The sequence below is a fragment of the Camelina sativa genome, chromosome 19 (genome assembly GCF_000633955.1).
Source record: "Camelina sativa cultivar DH55 chromosome 19, Cs, whole genome shotgun sequence".
NCBI lineage: Eukaryota > Viridiplantae > Streptophyta > Magnoliopsida > Brassicales > Brassicaceae > Camelina > Camelina sativa.
In genome coordinates, this window is record NC_025703.1 from 21,315,513 (window position 1) to 21,335,472 (window position 19,960).

A 19,960-nucleotide genomic window follows, 5' to 3' on the forward strand; every position below is an offset into this window, starting at 1 on the left:
ACATGGAGAACAATTAGATTTCCATGAAGAAACCATTGGATTAGAATCTGAATCCAATGTAGATCATGTTGAAAACCAAACTATAAATCTACTTGGAGATGCTTTTCCAAGTATGGATAATAGTTTTAATGAATCTGCTAGTATGCCCACTGATCAATCAAAGCAAAAGGAAGCATTTGATGATTTGTTCTCATTTTCTAACTTATTTTGATCTACAATTTCAGACTAGAATGACAGAGACTAAAATTGACTAGAATGCTCATAAAGTGACGTGATATGGAATTTAGTGAAGTATGGTACATTTATCTTTACCTCTTATAGCAACTATGCATAATATGTTAAGCCATGAATGATACATTTGGTTAAGATTGTGCAATTGGTTCATTTTCATCGGATCCTCAGTCTAAAAGAATTCTGTTGTGGTAATTGAACCTAAGTCTTTTTACTTTGTTTTTTCAGAAGACAATGATTTCATCTGGCCTTTTGATAGAAGATGAAGGACAAGAAAATATAGAAGAAGAAGAACCAAGAAAATATAGAAGGATATATAAAAGATAGATTTTAATGCAATGTTGTTTACTTTTACATTTTTTATTATCATGTACACAAGAACACAAGAATATTTGAGACAAATTAATTGATTATGTTCTCTATTGTTGTTTTCTTTTCTTTTTATATTATTGAAATTTAATGCTAAAAATAAATAATTAATTATGTGTAACTTACCTCGGTTGTAAAAGTGACCTGAAGATGTTTTGTTTTAATTACTAGGTAGTAACCCGTGTTACATCACGGGCCAATATGTTTATTATAATTTAAAATTAATAATACTGTATCAGATATATTCAGATTATTACTCATATGAAATTAATAATATGTTTTAATTATCAGATATATTCAGATTATCAGATATATTTGAGTGAGCAGGATATTGACTCTGACACATACCCCTTTCCATTCATACCTAATTACCTTTGGCCTCTATCCTAGTCCTGGGTGTTCGGTTTAACCGGGTTATTCAAATCGGATTATTCGGTTTTGAAGAAATTCGGTTTTCTAAAAATTCCACCGAATAGACCCGAATTAAAGTTCGGTTCGGATCGGTTCGGAAGTCGGTTTATTCGGGTCGGTTATTGACTAAAAATTATGTTCCGAAATTGAACCAAATTTTGTTTTTCTTCGGTTTATTCGGTTTCTATTTCTGTTTATATATTACGAAATGAAAATTAACTATATTACAAATCCAAATCCACTAAAAACACATTACAAATACAATCAAAAGCCCAAAATACAATTAACAAAAGCCCAACCCAATCAAATGGTAGGGTTTTGACAAAGATATGAGCTGCCACTCAAGTGGCTGTGACGGTGACATCAACGACGATCTCCGACCAGCCTATACCACCTTCAAGTGAGGTTGCTTTGAACGAGGCTGATGAGTCTATTTCTCGCATTCTCACTAAAACATGAAAGAAAACAAGTAAATCAGTAGATATAATCACGAAGTCTAAGATATAAAGGTAGGTGAAACCCAATAATCAAATCTGAACACGAACCTCACACTGTAAGTTCATCAAAGGCGGATTGAGTTGAGGGAGATTCTCGGTCATAGCTGCCACTGATTTAGAAGAAACAAAAATATGAAGAGAGTACGAGGAGAAAACAAGAGCTAAGAAGATCAAAGATGTAGAAGTAGTTTAAAAAAAGTAGGAAGGAGAAGAAGCAAATGTAAAGGAAAAGAGGCGAGATCTTTTCCTTCTGCGATATTAGTGAATTAGATCTAGGGTTTTAAGTATTTATATCATGTTCCCCTTAACCGAATAAACCGATCGGTAACCGGATATCAAACCGAGAAAACCGAATTCCAAAATTCTAAAATAAATTCACCGATCGGTTTACTTCTTCTCTCTCCTTTACTACCAAAAACCGAATGTTTCGGTTTGATCAGTTTTCACCGATTGGCCAGAAATACTCTATCCTCTATTCTACTTCGTATCTAATAACCTTTGTACTGTATTCGAGTGTATTAGCTGTTGTCTTATGATTTTGTTTCTATAAATATGTAAATTTTATTATAATTTCTTCACTCTTAGAATATTGTACATTTACATTTTTAAAGGTTGATAACAAATATAAAGAATGTACTAAGTTATAAAACTTCTAAAAAAGGTATATATATATATATATATATACATGGTTAAGAAATTGTAAATAATATAGTAGTAGAATATATGAAATATAATAAATATATGAAATAAATTAAATAAACGAAACTCATTATGTCTCTTATGTGGGATAAAACTTATTTGGTGGAGTACATGAATTAATAAGATTTTAGAAATTTAGTTGATGGGTGAAAATATAAAAGAAAACCTGAAAAAAAAAAAAAAAAAACTATGATCAAATTATTGAAACGAAGACCAAAGCTATAAATTTGGTAAGAATGGAAACAAAATAAAAACAGAGTCTTACGAAGATATGCATGAAGACAGATCAAATGTTTTGGAAAACCTCTTTGAAGACGACATTTCTTGTTTTCTTTTGAGGTTTTCCTTTTGGGTCAATAATGAGAATTTTCAATCCTGATTTACAGCTTACACGAGACATCGCTACATATAGCTGACCATGAGAGAAAACAGGTCTAGACAAGTATAAACCAACATTTGAGAGAGACTGACCTTGACTTTTGTTGATAGTCATTACAAAAGCAACGTTTATCGGAAATTGTCTACGTCTCATTTTAAAAGGCAATCAGGTATCTGATGGTATTAATACCATCCTTGGTAAAAGAACAATTTTACCAACTCTCGTTCCCGTGATTATTCTTGCTTGTAAAACATGATCAGCCATTTGTGTAATCTGTAGTCTTGTTCCATTCATTAGACCTCCATGAGCATCAATATTGCGTAACAACATTACTGGACAACCAATTTTCAAACAAAGAGCATGGTTTGGTACTCCTGAAATCCTAACTGAGTTTAGGAAATCCGGGCTATATGCAGGATTGTCTTTCGACCTTTTATCTGCAGGATCAATACTATCTGAACTTAAGTAAACTCTTTCATCACCTGTTAAACAATCAACGATTGAAACAAAACTATAAATAATTGAATTAAAAAAAAATCAGAAACGTCATATAGTATATACAGAATATTTTGAGTAAACTGTTACTAACCTTCTAATATGGATAGCATTTGGTCGTTTATAGTGCTGACATCATCATTTGTAGGACACAAAATAGCTCTGTTTTGAAAATAGCTGGCATCCTTGGCTGAATGTAACCAATTTCCATATATTGCATTAATGATCGATTCAATTGGAGAGTTCACTTCTGTGATAAGAAATTCTTCTGGGATGTCAGTATCAACAACTCCATCATTTGGCTCGTTAAGTCTTCCTTCTCCAACATCAAGAATCCTTTTCGAGAACTCTTCAATCTGCCTGGCTTCATTTGGACTTATGTTTTGCAGCAACCTCATATTTCTTGTTAGCCTTAAAACTTTACAATGATTCCAAAGGGAAGATGAGTTTAACGAGGAGTTAACAATTTGTTCACGACCAGCACCAACAATAACAGGAAGTATCTGTTGGAAATCACCACCAAAAATAATGACCTTACCCCCAAAAGGTTTATCTTCTGGATCACGCATTATATCTTTCAAACTTCTATCCAAAGTCTCAAAGCAGTATTTACTCATCATTGGAGCTTCGTCCCAAATTATCAACTTCGCTTCTTGGACTAATTCACTTAGATCATAAGACCTTGACATATGGCACATAGGCGTTTCATGAACATCAAGAGGAATGCCAAACCTTGAATGTGCTGTTCTGCCACCCTCTAACAAAAGAGAAGATATACCGCTATATGCAGTATTTAACACTATTTCTCCCATGATCCTTACGGCTGCAGATAAAACTCTCCAAAGAAATGTTTTACCAGTTCCACCAAAACCATATAAGAAAAATACTCCATCTATAATCTCATCATATATCTTCTTCTGCTTTTCCGTAAGCATATTTAACCACTTGAGATGATTGGATTGTAAATCAGTTTGATTGATGAATCTCCGTTCATCAGCTATTAACTGGTTTAAAATAGGAAGATTCTCATTCTGTAGCTGGGGCAGAGTTTTAAAAGCCTTTAGTGAAGAACCATTTCTTTTCAACTGTTTGTTTATCTCATGTAAACACCATATTTTCCTTTCTTCATCAGTCATTGTAAGCTCTGTAAAATAAAATTTGTTAAGCTATATAGTAAATCTAACCTCAAAAAAAAAAAAAAAAATCTTAATAAGAAAGTAAATATAATGAACATGGTCACTTTAGTTCTTCTCTTTTCCGCCTTAATATGTCCTCAGATAACATACCCCAAGTTTCTTCCCATACAGTATGAGGAGTACTTAAAACGGCTGAAAGAAGCATCATGACAAACATTTTACGAACGAACTTTGGAGAACACATGAAGTGTGCTTGTTTAATACCTTCAATATATTCTTTGTCATCATCTAATAAACCAAGAGCGTAACATGCTTCACGGTACGTTTTGTGTATGACACCATTCACAGTTTTAATGTGATCAAAACTGGTAGGACCTCTTTTGGAATTGAGAAGGATCCTCAAATGATATGCATCGTCGATGGTGGGAGGAACATAGTTAATTCTCCCTATAGCAACTGCTCTTGTTTTTCTCCTATAAAATTCTTTCTCATTGCCATCCCAAATAAACTTGCTTGGTATTTCTTCGTATAATAACTTTCTAGCTTCTTCATCACGCTTGTTAAGTTCAAATAAAGCAAGAAACTGATATTCATCAAGAGAGTCATGATCCATGACATTCTGTGCAAACTCACCTTCACGGTAATAAATAGGTTGTTTGCCTTCCTCATGGAAAGTGAGTGGCACAACAGCGGTTTGCCTATAATGTATTGGGTAGGCTAAAATTCTCCACATTGCTTCACATGCAGATACATATCTGAAAAAGGGGGAGATAAAGTTGATTTATAATGAATATTATAAAGAGGAAATTGAAATTTTAAACAACAATTTATTTTACCTGCCATCAAAGTAATCTTGTATTTCGTCTTTCGATGATGAGTATTCTCATTTTGGAGATTCTTGTAACCAGCGATATTTACTTTTTTTTTTAAGAGGTTCAACAATGACACCAACTCGATCATTACCTTTGTGAACATACTTAAATAAGTACTTTACTGAACCTGTTTGGTTGCACCACTCCACATTAATATGAGCATGATATTTAAGGGACAAAGTCCGATTGTAAGGGACAACATATCGATTGTCACATTTGAAACCATTCTTCTCGATAAAACGCCCATCCTTTCTTCTTCTATAAACCGGGTAACCTTCCTTGTCAATGCTGGTGGTATTAACATGCTGTTTTGGATAAAATTTTGTACAACTACCTTCTTCCATGAAAGGAGATGATGGGTTAGCACTATCACATGGACCATGAATCATACATTCTGATATTATATTGTAGAGTTCTTGATCTCTATCTTTGTCTGGAATTTCAGCAGAAATTAACTTGTCAATTTCGTCTGCAGTAGGGAACTTGCATTTGGAATCCATCCATACGATAATATGAGCATGCGGAAGACCCCTCTTTTGAAACTCTACTGTGTACATGGCTGCATAATAATATAAATATTTTATATATAGTTATATATAGAGTTATTAAAGAAAGAGTAATAATTTAATGAAGACATTTTTAGTTTTAAAAAATGAAGAGGTTAAAGAATTAAAACCTGAAACTGTTTTTCCAAAAATATGTCTTCTTGTGATGTCATCCATTAGATTCTCAAGCTTGAGCTTGAATATTTTGCAAATGATGTCTGGCCTATCTTCAGCCTTTAGCTTCCTCTCATTGACAAATCTTACTAGTTCAGGCCATTTAGGATTACATGTGAATGTAATAAAGAGGTCTGGAAACCCAAACTTCTTACATGTAGCCATTGCATCAAGGTAGCTCTGCCTCATATACCTTGGTCCCCCAGTAAAAGAAGCGGGTAGAATTAAAGAGTCTCCATGATTGCTTAGGTTGTCGTCTCCATCTTCTGCTGCTTTCCTCAAATCTTCCTTGTATGTCCTTCGAAGTTTCTTTTGGTTTTTTTCAAAAAACCTAAGCCTATTTGTTTCGATCATAGTATAAGCCTCTACTATAAACTGCTGTAGTAATCGCATTGATCTTAGAAGGGTGTGCTTCTCATTTTTCCTTTCTTGAAGCCTATACGCAAACCACTGTCTCATACTTACATCCTTCTGACTCTTTTTCTTTGAATCCTTATTCTTTGTCTGTTTATTTGATTTACTGCCTCTGGTTATCTTTGTCTTCTTAATACCAAGTCTGTAGCCATCGTCTCCTCTTGGAAAAAGTAAAGGATACTGTAGGGCCAGATATGCGACATGACATTCATGAATTCTTAGTAATTTACCGCTTCTTTTTTGAAGAACTATATCTCGCTTATCCATGCTCGCATCAATATCTCCTGGAATCAGTGCAGCAACTTCAGAGGCCGTAGGGATGTTATATTCCCTACCATCAGTCTTGCGATTTGAGATAATCCTCATATGGAAGTTTGATTCTTCTTTCTCGATATCAAACCTATCTCTGGCCATTCTGAAAGCTTGCACATGAGGATTAACGTCGTCAAGCAATTTAATGAAGCTTTCCACCAGGTCTGGCCTGAATTTTTTCTTTCCATCAACATTGTTTCTACGGTCTTCTTTGCTGCATTTCATAAAAAATCAGTCATTAGCAAAGATTATTACACATATTATAATATACATAGTATTCCATGTAAAATAAAGAATCCGTTTTCATTACCTCATAACATTCAAACTATTGTTGACTTCATTTTGAGTGTCAACAATATAAAGCTGTTGAAACTTTGCATAATCACCAGGCTTTGGTTTCAAAGAACCCATCAAGTGATAGTTTTCGCCTTGCAAAGCAAACATTGATGGACCACGTCCTTTTTTAACAGAACGGTCTACCCTCCCACCCAAAGATGTAAATGAGAAAAGCATGTTGTAAGGTCTAGTGTTCTCTTGGAAATGACGTGATAAATCATCTTCATTTGTTAGTAGATTCCATAACATCTCTGGAGACTCTTTTAGCATAGGTAGAACAATTTGTCCTTGCATACAACATCCAATATAGACTGGGTTATTAGTTTTTCTGGTTCTTCTAACCCTCTCTCCATACCAAAATAATGCACCACAATGACTACAACTATAATCAGGATCACCATCATCTTCATATCCTGCCCATAAATAATGTTTCGTCATTGACAACTTTTTTTGTTTATAAATCCATTTTAAAATATAAGTCAAGTAATAATACCTGGCCATAAATTAACTGTATTCCTTGTACTTAAAGTTGTCATTCCGAATACTTTTTTAAAACTTGCCTCAAACAGGGTGAGCATATCGTAACGTAGTTTAGCTGCATTAGAAGATGACACTTGTGGTGTAAATTGATCAACAACATTTTCATCATCAGAAGCATAGTCAGATGATGATGAATTGTCTTCTCCTTGACTACTACAATAAAACACTTGATCATCATATTCTTCTTTAATATCTGCAAAATAATAGCGGTATATATTTTGCATTAATAAATGCATACTAAATATCATAGTTTCTTTTGTTTTAAATAAAATTATACCACTATCTGAGTCCAGCTGCTCATATTGTTGCTTTTCTTATTCATCTAAATTTGTCATTTTAGAAACTTGAGAAACCTTTATTCTAAAAATGCTGCTTTTCGATGCTTGAGTGGACAATCTCTCTGTGTATTATTGGGAAATTAAATTAATTAATTTAAACAACATACTAAAGATATTTAAAATAAGGGGTTAAACATAAACATACCTCTAGTTATAGTGCTATTTGTACTGTACTCATCCTGAGTTGAGTGTGTGATATTTTTTTCTAGTATATTAGTAAAATTTGTAGGTGTAGGATTGAGTCTGTAATTCTTTCCACGATTACTCGAGTAATTTGGCTGCACTTGGTCTATAAGTTATAAAGAACAGACAAAAATTATTGTAACAATTAAGATAATAAAAATAGTTAGAGCTATATGTTATATTAATATACCTGATAGAGTCGATGTTGTTCCTTTTCTTTTTGTTGAACTTGTAGCTTTTATATTATATGAGTGACTAAATGTTGGTTTAAAAGTTTGGTTTGCATAACTTTTTTCGAGACTGGCCTTATTTCCTGATATAAAGAAGATATAAAAAATTATTCTTGTAAACTAATAACATGACCAGACTAATAAGATGACTAATAATAAACATTGTCTTGTAAACTTATTTAACATTATTACCATTAAAAATATGGCATCGGTTTTCCTTGTTCCATAAGCCTTCGTTTTCAAATGTAGAAGATGGTGTACTATAATCAACAACTAATTGACACAATTTTTAAAAACAAAGTTATCAGTTTCTGCAAATTATCATCAATTAAATTTAGAATAAAAGAAAAAGTAATTTAGAAAATAAAGTGAACAATACCAGAAATTATGTTACTTGTATTTGGAGACGAAAGTTGGTGAGAAGATGGCTGATTAGAAATATCATTTAAAACTCTACAAAAAACAGAATTAATATTGACTGCAGATTTTGGCGTATTTGAAACAATAACTGGACTTTGGACTTGATTTCCCGTATATAGTTTTCGGATTTTTGGTTCTCCTGGTTTGCCTGGAATACGATTTTCGTCCACATCTTTTCTCTTCTTCATCGTCAACGACAAAACAAAAGATAGAAACACGTTGTTGATTATTTTAATAAGTTGTTTTTATGTTTAGTCTGTTATAAATATAATGTAATATTTTATAATATATTTTAGGAAGTTGTATATTTGGGTTCCAGTAAATTGTATATTAGTAACTATTCTCAAATATACTCGAGAATATTTATATTTGAGGATATTTACAAAATCTTTTTTATATTATTACTATATGAAGTTTTCAACATTGATAAGTAGAACTTATGGAATTTATGAAAACGGAAAATATAACCGCAATTAAAGGTTCAGAATTACAACAACTTATTGAACATACTAATAAAAAGGAAATGTAAGATTACGAATTTTTTTTTATAAAAAAAGTAGCAAGGTTGGCCGGTACAACTACTCATTTGAATCACTCTTTTCTTCTTCTGTCCCCTCATAATCCTCATCATCATCTGTATCATGAAAACAAACACTGAAAAAAAGATTAAATAATGTATAAATTAAATCACATATGAAATTGATATTAATTTATTCAATCAACATACTATGAACTTACAGTGCGGGATCTCTAGTTAATTATTCGACTTCATTACCAAGAAAAATATAGGAACATCCCAATTGAGACCTTAGACATTGAACACATAAAAAATAAAAAGTAAGGTTAAATATTATATTTTAACATTTTTGTCTGTTTATTATAATAAAAATTGAATAAGAAGATAATACCTTCAAACACAGAGTTTTTCCAAAATATTAGCATACACGTTACAGGTTCATTTTCATAGGTAGGGTTTGCAACTATTCTTTTCTATTTATAAACAAATTCCAAACATGTATCACCTACTGCAACACAATCAAACTCCCTGCCACTTTACAGGAAAAAAAATGATAAACTGAATACATAAATTTATGATATAAGAATATTGTTTAAAATTGCGGAATAAAAGACTAATTATAAGTAATTTTTAAAATAAGGACTGATGAACTTACTCGATGTCAATAACAGTAAAAGAGACAATCTGTTTCTCACAATTGTATCCACATTCATAATCAAGAAAAGAAATGTGACAATGTACTGCTACTCGTACCACCATTCCACAAAAATCTACAAAAAAAAAGAAAAAAAAGGGATAAGATAAATCAGAACCATATGGTGAATGTTAAACAACAAACTCTTAAATTATAAAAATTGTATAGCATTATAGGGTTTAATAAATTACCAACACAACAGTTTCTCTCATCTTCTATAGCATTTTGAAGCTTTGTTGCATCTGTTAAATGGAAAAAATTGGCTGCAGACCTGGGATGTACTGGGCTGATCAGTGTTTTGCGTGTAATCAATATTTGGAATGGATTGTTGGAGTTCCTTGCTGCTTGCTGGCTTTCCATAACTTTGAACCTATAAAAAGAAACCACTGTCCTTGTTGCAATGTGTCTCTGAATTGATCGAAGTAAACTCCACCTTGGACTTTTTAGCATTGATTCTTTTACCCTTTATAAAAAAATGAAAACACAACTGATATAAATATAATTAAATAAAACCTTAACATGCATAACAAAAAAGTATAAATTTAAATTACCTTCTCAGCCACCAAAATCAAACATTTATAGATGGCTTTCCATAACTTTAAACCTATAAAAAAGAAACCACTGTCCTTGTTGCAATGTGTCTCTGAATTGATTGAAGTAAACTCCACCTTGGACTTTAGCATCGATTCTTTTACCTTTTATAAAAAAATGAAAACACAACTGATATAAATATAATTAAATAAAACTTTAACATGCATAACAAAAAAGTATAAATTTAAATTACTTTCTTATCCACCAAAATCAAACATTTATAGATGGCTTGTCCAAATATTATATGGAGTGTCCACAACCGAAGTATTTTCACTGCAATATTCAATCTCTTCTTTGTCGGATTCAAATCCAACCATGATGGTTTATATTTTTTTTGTTCTATTTGCTGAATAGAAGAAAGAAGATGAAAGGTGAGTGGTAAGAGTATAAAAGCGTTGGATACAAAACTGATATATGTTTTTAAAATAACGAAAATACATGTTTGATGGGAGTGGTCTCTAAAAGTTCTGTCACTTTGTTATTGGAATGTTAAAAATTTAGAGAATCAAAGCAAAACACTTTGGAAGTGTGTAAAAAAAAATTTATTGGCCTTATAGACCACCATGCATTGGTTTAAATTTAAATATTTAATTAATTATCAAAGTTTTTTATATTGTGTATATGTATAAACTACTCCATAAGAAATGGTCAATTGTTTTTCTGAATTGTAGTATTTTCTAAAAAAACAAAATCAAAAAGAATATAAAGAAAACATATAAAATGCTAAAAGATTTGTAAACAAATCAAATAAATTTTAAAATTACATAGATAGAAGAAGAATTATGCAAAGAGAAGGGAAAATAACAACTAACCACATGTCTCTTTTTTTATAGACACCTGCCAAATTGCAGCTGCTTGAAGTCGACGACTTCATCATTATTTCAATTGACTGTTATGATTCTTATAAGTAATAATTATAACTTTTCCCGTGGATCACTTTATCACTATAAAGAATCTGGTTAGTAAAAGTTCTATCTACTATATACAATGATTAATCTACATAGGTCTTCTTCCATTCGATGATAGTTGTAATATTATAAACGTAACATAAAAAAATTTGTATTGTAATGAATTATATGATTGCAATAATGTTGATTTTTTAACAGGTTTAGCTATGAGATTCTGTTTACAGGTTTTGTATTTTAAATTTCTAAAATGCTATGAAAGTTGGGATATTTGTAATATTACAATAAATTTTTAAGTAAATATATTTAGTCAAGATTTTCATATATACATTGTATATATCGTCGTATGTGAAAAAAGGAAAGTGAAATTTTTGTATCAAAATTTGTTTAATATTGTTTAAATGATTTTATAATATCATAATCTTAACGAATATATTTTTTGGATTGACATATACATAACAACGAATATATAAAATACGATAAACAATATTTTGAACTTTTGTAACCATGTACATAACCACGAATATAAAAAAAAACTCATATTATTTGGTATCGTTGCTGAATTATATTATTGGAATTATATTGGGTTTACAGATTCCCTAATAAATAGTTCTAAGATTTTTACAGATTCTCCAATATATATTAATTGGTATCATTATGAATTATATTATTTTTAATAAAAATAATAATCTAGTTAACAGATAAGGACAAATCAGCAATTGAAAAAGAACTGAATTGATTCTGTTTGGTTTTACATGCATAAAATTTTTGTATAATGATATTAGTTGAAAATTTTTCCACTTGTCAAATCTATCATTTTTCAAGGTAAAGTTATTTTTAAAAATAATTAATTTATTTTTTTGAATTCACATGTATACATTGTAGAACTGGTCGAGGATATTCTTAATATTATTAGAGTATATTTTCTGGGTTTCTAAAATTTCATGACAATTTTAATAGTAGGGATATCTTATTTAAAAAAATCTATGACTGTATCAAATTGTTTGTCAATTTTTATAAAGTAATGACATGACAATTGAGTAAGAACCAAAATGTTGATTTGTTCGTATATGGGTTATTCCATCAGATTTGTTATCTTACAATTGTATCACATGCTAATAGATTCTTTCTGTATTCTTGTGAACATACAGTATAATGCTGTTAGAGTGGATAAGATAGAATGCATGATAACAACTTTCCGTATAGATAGAGATGATGAATGGTACTAAATTATAGTTATAATGTTACTCGATAATCAAGTCATCTTATAAATGCGGTACGTGATTGTTTATCACTGAATGGTTTCAGCAAGTTATGCAGTCTTGTTTAAAGAAGATACCAAAAATAATAGGTTCACCATAGACGTTAATTACCAAGTACAAAAAACCAAAAAAAGAGTGTTCAACAACGACACTCATAGGTTACACGTTAAATAAATCCTTTATCCTTGATCTTCTTATGCAATTGTTCCTACAGCTTCATTTTGATGTCCCATCAGATTCCTTATGTAATACCAGGCCGCAAATTCAGAGCTGCAAATACGAAGAATGTAAGATATGTGTATTAAGCCAATTGATGCATATAAATTTTAGCATTTTAAACTTACTTGGTTTTGTGATTTTCCAAACCAACAATGTTTGGTTTTAGGGAGATCCTTGATGAACCATTGCAATTGACAATGCATGGTTCACCTACCAAACCAAATGTTCTATTAAATTGGATAAGAGATTTTTATACGATAAAGTCTAAGACCGTAACATACCTTCAATACCACCAACATTCCAAAAACGTAAAACACAAAACACTGGCTCATATTGGTATGTAAGATGACATCATTTTGATCTCCAATGATACATGAAATACTCAGCATAAGTTCTTTTTGCACAATACTTGAGTGTGTCATTCCTAGATTTAGCATAAAAACAAAAATTATTTGGATTCTTATCTAAATACAGTGATTCTAATTGATGGAGTAATATTCAAAAAGAACTCTTGAAAATGAAACAACACATGCTACGAAGTAGAAACAAAATTTAGTACCTCCCATTGAGGAGAGTAAAGACTACTTCCTCATAACCATTGGCACTCCTGATATATCATTGTTTTTGTGGTTTTTAACCATGATATAAGGAGTCTTTTAATGTCTTTTGATTTGTTTTCTAGGATGTTTTTGAGTTTTACAGGTTTTCTAGGATTTTGGTATGGATGGAGCGAAATGGAGCAATTTGGACATTTTGGAGCATTAATCCTGAAGAAACGAACTTGGAATCGATGAAGAGTGATGGTGTCGATCGACACCACCTTGGTGTCGGTCGACACCCTGTTTTGTCTGCGAGAGAAGCCAAGTTTTGGAAGTTTTACAAATTCAGCCAAAGTTTTCCATATTTGCAACATAAGCCCCTGGACGTGTTTTAGGACATATTTATAGTGTTTTTGGGTTTTGTAAACCCTTAAGTTTTATTCTGGAAGTTATTTTCTAGCAGTTTTTGAGAGATATTGAGAGCTTTTGGGAGAGAGATCTGAAATCCTTTGTAGAGAGAAGAATTTCTAAACTCCCTTTTTACTTTTTGATATCTATTGCTTATTATTCAGAAATTATGATTTGTTGTTCATTAATCATGTCTGAGTAATTTGCTTGTTAGGTTTAGAGTTTTTCATAGAGTTTTTATGATTTATTATAACTGAGATTTTTAGGGTTCTTAATCTTTTATGATCTTTATCTTTGATTATTCTTCACAATAATTCTTGATTGATCACCTAGAATTGTTATCATAGGGAAATAAATTGATATGAGAATATAATTGTTTTCCTGATTAAACCATTGATGAGCAAAATTATTTCTTACAAAGAGATTTGAATTAATAATTTTGTGAACTTATCTAAACATGTTCTTAAAGCTGATTTTTAACTTAGAATTTTACAAAGAGATTTGGATTTTCTGGTTTTAAATCTAGATAATAATTGCAGTGAGAACTGGTTTATTTTACCAATAGTTTAGAGTTCTAGATTGATTTTTAATTGCTTGAACCTTAATTAATTTATCTGATTTAATATTTCATAATTTCCTGAAAAATTCCCTAGGCTTAACCTTTTGATTTTCTGATTTCACAACAGTTTAATTTAATATTTTGGATTGCCTTTTTAATTCAAATTATCTTATTTAGCGTAATTCATAAAACTCTATAATCCATTGTGTTTGATCTTGAGTCTTTGAGGAATTCGACCCCTAAGTACTACAGTGATATCTTGTTTGAGAGAGTAGCTCCAGGGATTAATTTGAGCTTATCAAATTTTGGTGCCGTTGTCGGGGACTCTTTGATCTACCATTATATTCGAGTTTTTAATTTCGTCTAAATTTTTCTTTTTATTTTCTACTAACACGCTTTTGTTTCTCTTCTCTTGTGTGTTTCAGGTACATGCCTAATAAGCCTAACACAAGGAGCAACAAGACTGGTCCTACTGTGAAGCTTACAAACCAAGAGTTGGGAAAATTAGAGCGTGAAAACCGAAAAGCAGCCAAATCCTTGAAGATGGTTAACACAGTCATTCTGATGCGTGATGAGGATGGTGCTTTGAGGGATCAAGATGGCCACTTGCGCAATGAGCAGGGCCAAAAGCTTGATGCAGAAGGCAATGTGCTTGTTGAAGCTGTTGTTGGCGACGAACAAGCTGCTATTGTCGATGGTGTCGTCGACACCAACAAGGTATCGATCGACACCCCCTTCCTGCAGATGGACATGGAGCTGCAAACCACGTTAATAATCCGATTCGAAGACAGGAGAACAACTGAGACTTGATCAGGACCATTGCTGACTACAACCGGGCTGATCTTGTGTATGAGAACCGGTCTGCTATTGTTCCTCCTCCATTCCAGAGGAATGATTTTGAGTTGAAACCTGCATACTTTCAACTAGTTGGGCAGAGACCTTTCTCTAACCTGCCCAATGAGAAGCCTTTGGACCACATTGAGCATTTTGAGGATCTTGTGACCAGTATCAAGGCTAATGGAGTGACTGAGGATTACATCTTCTGCAAGCTTTTCCCTTACTCACTTGCAGGAGAGGCATCTCAGTGGTTGAAGCAGTTACCAGCTGGATCATTGACAAATTGGCATGACGTCAAGGTGGCCTTCCTCAACTATTTCTATGATGATGCAATGTCTGATGAGCTGAGAGTCAAGCTGTCCTCTTTCAAGCAAAGACCAGATGAAGCTTTCAAGGCAACTTGGGTGAGATTCAAGGCCTATTAGAGGGACTGTCCACACCATGGTTTTTCAAGGGTGCAGCTGTTGAGTATCTTTTTCAGAAGAATTGACTGGGAATATCAGCTAGCTTTGGATGCTGCAAGCCATGGAAACTTCAAGACAAGATTTCCAGAAGATGCTGAAGCTTTGATTGAGAATTTGGCTTCCATCAGTAGCACTAAGAGAGCAGATACTGAAAGGAAGAGATTGCATGGAGGATTTGATTCAAACCAGCTAGCTTCTGTTAATGCGAAGCTTGATTCAGTTCACAATCTCCTAGTTGGTAAGAAATCAGTTCACTTTGCTGCTGAAGTTAAATCATTTGAACCACAACCTGAAACTGGGAATGAAGAAGCAGATGTCAACTTTGTATATGGGAATCAGGGTCAGAGATTCGGTAATCAGCAAAGCAACAAGCCTTATAGTGGGAACTCTTTGGGCTACACTCCTAAGCCTGATTTTCAGAAGCAGCAACAAGGGAACAACTTCACAAGGACTTATGGGAACTCTTCCTATCAGTCTCCACCTCCACAAACTCCTTCTGAGAGTAGAATAAAGGCCATGCTTGATCAGCTTCTTCAGGGACAGGAGAATATGACAGTGACATTCAATGGGAAGATTGATAATGTCTACACAAAGCTTACTGGAAGGATTGATGCAATGAATGTACATGTTAAGCAATTGGAGAGTCAAGTGGCACAGACTGTTGGGTCTGTTAAAAGGCAAGAGGGTTTTCTTCCTAGAAGAACTGAATCAAACCCCAAGCATGCTTGCAATGCCATATCAGTGAGAGATGAAGATGCTGGTGCAATTTTTTCTGTAGAACAGAGAGAAAAATAGACCAAATTCTCGGGTTCAGATGATGGTGTTGATCGACACCACCTGGGTGTCGGTCGACACCCCTCTCACACAGAACCCGAAACTGCAAAATCTCAGGTTCCAGCTGCTGAGAGGGTGTACAAACCGAAGATTCCTTTTCCTAAGCCAAGAAAGTCCAAGCAGGAGATGGAGGAAGCTAGATGCAAGGCTGTGATGGATAAGGTGATGATAGAGATGCCTTTGATTGATGCAGTAAAGCTTTCACCACCACTTAAGCAGTATGTGAAGAGAATGGTATCCAATGGTTTGAGCCCTGAGGAAGGAGCTTTGCTAACTAAGGATGTTAGTGCAATTCTGTTGAACCACCCTGTTCAAAGGAGGAAATAGAGGAAACAAGAAGTGGCAGTCTCAGATTGGTATGTAAGATGACATCCTTTTGATCTCCAATGATACATGAAATATTCAACATAAGTTCTTTTTGCACAATACTTGAGTGTGTCATTCCTAGATTTAGCATAAAAACAAAAGTTATTTTGATTCTTATCTAAATACAGTGATTCTAATTGATGGAGTAATATTCAAAAAGAACTCTTGAAAATGAAACAACACATGTTAAGAAGTAGAAACAAAATTTAGTACCTCCCATTGAGGAGAGTAAAGACTACTTCCTCATAACCATTGGCACTCCTGATATATCATTGTTTTTGTGGTTTTTAACCATGATATAAGGAGTCTTTTAATGTCTTTTGATTTGTTTTCTAGGATGTTTTTGAGTTTTACAGGTTTTCTAGGATTTTGGTATGGATGGAGCGAAATGGAGCAATTTGGACATTTTGGAGCATTAATCCTGAAGAAACGAACTTGGAATCGATGAAGAGTGATGGTGTCGATCGACACCACCTTGGTGTCGGTCGACACCCTGTTTTGTCTGCGAGAGAAGCCAAGTTTTGGAAGTTTTACAAATTCAGCCAAAGTTTTCCATATTTGCAACATAAGCCCCTGGACGTGTTTTAGGACATATTTATAGTGTTTTTGGGTTTTGTAAACCCTTAAGTTTTATTCTGGAAGTTATTTTCTAGCAGTTTTTCAGAGATATTGAGAGCTTTTGGGAGAGAGATCTGAACTCCTTTGTAGAGAGAAGAATTTCTAAACTCCCTTCTTACTTTTTGATATCTATTGCTTATTATTCAGAAATTATGATTTGTTGTTCATTAATCATGTCTGAGTAATTTGCTTGTTAGGTTTAGATTTTTTCATAGGGTTTTTATGATTTATTATATCTGAGATTTTTAGGGTTCTTAATCTTTTATGATCTTTATCTTTGGTTGTTCTTCACAATAATTCTTGATTGATCACCTAGAATTGTTATCATAGGGAAATAAATTGATATGAGAATATAATTGTTTTCCTGATTAAACCATTGATGAGCAAAATTATTTCTTACAAAGAGATTTGAATTTATAATTTTGTGAACTTATCTAAACCTGTTCTTAAAGCTGATTTTTAACTTAGAATTTTACAAAGAGATTTGGATTTTCTGGTTTTAAATCTAGATAATAATTGCAGTGAGAACTGATTTATTTTACCAATAGTTTAGAGTTCTAGATTGATTTTTAATTGCTTGAACCGTAATTAATTTATCTGATTTAATATTTCATAATTTCCTGAGAAATTTCCTATGCTTAACCTTTTGATTTTCTGATTTCACAACAGTTTAATTTAATATTTTGCATTGCCTTTTTAATTCAAATTATCTTATTTAGCGTAATTTATAAAACTCTATAATCCATTGTGTTTGATCTTGAGTCTCTGAGGAATTCGACCCCTAAGTATTACAGTGATCTCTTGTTTGAGAGAGTAGCTCCAGGGATTAATTTGAGCTTATCAACTCCCATCATATGGTTGATGCTTGACATCAATTATACAGCCAAAAACATCTATGTGCAATAATACAAATAAATTTATGTTACCAATATTTATAAAACGATTTAGAAAAGTGGAAAGGTGAATGGACTAACCAAAAGATGCGTGATATATCATGGTTTTTACGGTTTTTAACCATGATATAAGTGTGCTTTTTGAGTCTTTTGATTTGTTTTCTAGCATGTTTTAGAGTCTTAACAGGCTTTCTAGGATTTTGGCACGGATGGATCGAAATGGAGCAATTTGGATGATTCTGGAGCATTTAACCGGAGGAAATCAATTTGGAGTCTGATTATACGAGGAGCATCGACCGACACCACATGAGCATCGGTCGACACCCATGTTTAGTCGAGACAAGTCTTCAAATTTGGAAGTTTTACAAAGTTGCCCGAAGTTTTCCATAATTGCAGCACAAGTCCCTGACGTCTTTTAGGACATATATATAGTATTTTTAGGTTTTAGAAACCCTTAAGTTTGATTCTAGCAAGTTTTATTTTCTGCAACCCTGTGAGATTTTGAGAGCTTTTGGGAGAGAGAGATCTTAACTGCTTTGAGAGAAAAATTCATAAACTCCCTCTTTACTCTTTTAATTTCAATTGATTATTATTCAGAATGATGATTTGTGTTTCATTGAACATGTNGTTTTCCTGATTAAACCATTGATGAGCAAAATTATTTCTTACAAAGAGATTTGAATTTATAATTTTGTGAACTTATCTAAACCTGTTCTTAAAGCTGATTTTTAACTTAGAATTTTACAAAGAGATTTGGATTTTCTGGTTTTAAATCTAGATAATAATTGCAGTGAGAACTGATTTATTTTACCAATAGTTTAGAGTTCTAGATTGATTTTTAATTGCTTGAACCGTAATTAATTTATCTGATTTAATATTTCATAATTTCCTGAGAAATTTCCTATGCTTAACCTTTTGATTTTCTGATTTCACAACAGTTTAATTTAATATTTTGCATTGCCTTTTTAATTCAAATTATCTTATTTAGCGTAATTTATAAAACTCTATAATCCATTGTGTTTGATCTTGAGTCTCTGAGGAATTCGACCCCTAAGTATTACAGTGATCTCTTGTTTGAGAGAGTAGCTCCAGGGATTAATTTGAGCTTATCAACTCCCATCATATGGTTGATGCTTGACATCAATTATACAGCCAAAAACATCTATGTGCAATAATACAAATAAATTTATGTTACCAATATTTATAAAACGATTTAGAAAAGTGGAAAGGTGAATGGACTAACCAAAAGATGCGTGATATATCATGGTTTTTACGGTTTTTAACCATGATATAAGTGTGCTTTTTGAGTCTTTTGATTTGTTTTCTAGCATGTTTTAGAGTCTTAACAGGCTTTCTAGGATTTTGGCACGGATGGATCGAAATGGAGCAATTTGGATGATTCTGGAGCATTTAACCGGAGGAAATCAATTTGGAGTCTGATTATACGAGGAGCATCGACCGACACCACATGAGCATCGGTCGACACCCATGTTTAGTCGAGACAAGTCTTCAAATTTGGAAGTTTTACAAAGTTGCCCGAAGTTTTCCATAATTGCAGCACAAGTCCCTGACGTCTTTTAGGACATATATATAGTATTTTTAGGTTTTAGAAACCCTTAAGTTTGATTCTAGCAAGTTTTATTTTCTGCAACCCTGTGAGATTTTGAGAGCTT

The 19,960-nt window shown here is 32.6% G+C and overlaps 1 protein-coding gene and 1 long non-coding RNA gene across 2 annotated transcripts; both read right to left on the reverse strand.

Moving 5' to 3' along the window:
* LOC109130959 lies at positions 1,258-1,775 on the reverse strand. Its single transcript, XR_002036718.1, has 2 exons — positions 1,557-1,775; positions 1,258-1,459 (listed from the first exon to the last, which is right to left on the reverse strand). It is a non-coding gene; the product is annotated as an uncharacterized LOC109130959 (long non-coding RNA).
* LOC104768062 lies at positions 2,752-7,308 on the reverse strand. Its single transcript, XM_010492002.1, has 7 exons — positions 6,845-7,308; positions 5,766-6,748; positions 5,207-5,648; positions 4,482-4,972; positions 4,368-4,409; positions 3,176-4,225; positions 2,752-3,068 (listed from the first exon to the last, which is right to left on the reverse strand). Exons 1-7 carry the CDS (start codon positions 7,306-7,308, stop codon positions 2,752-2,754), a joined length of 3,789 nt encoding a protein of 1,262 aa, XP_010490304.1.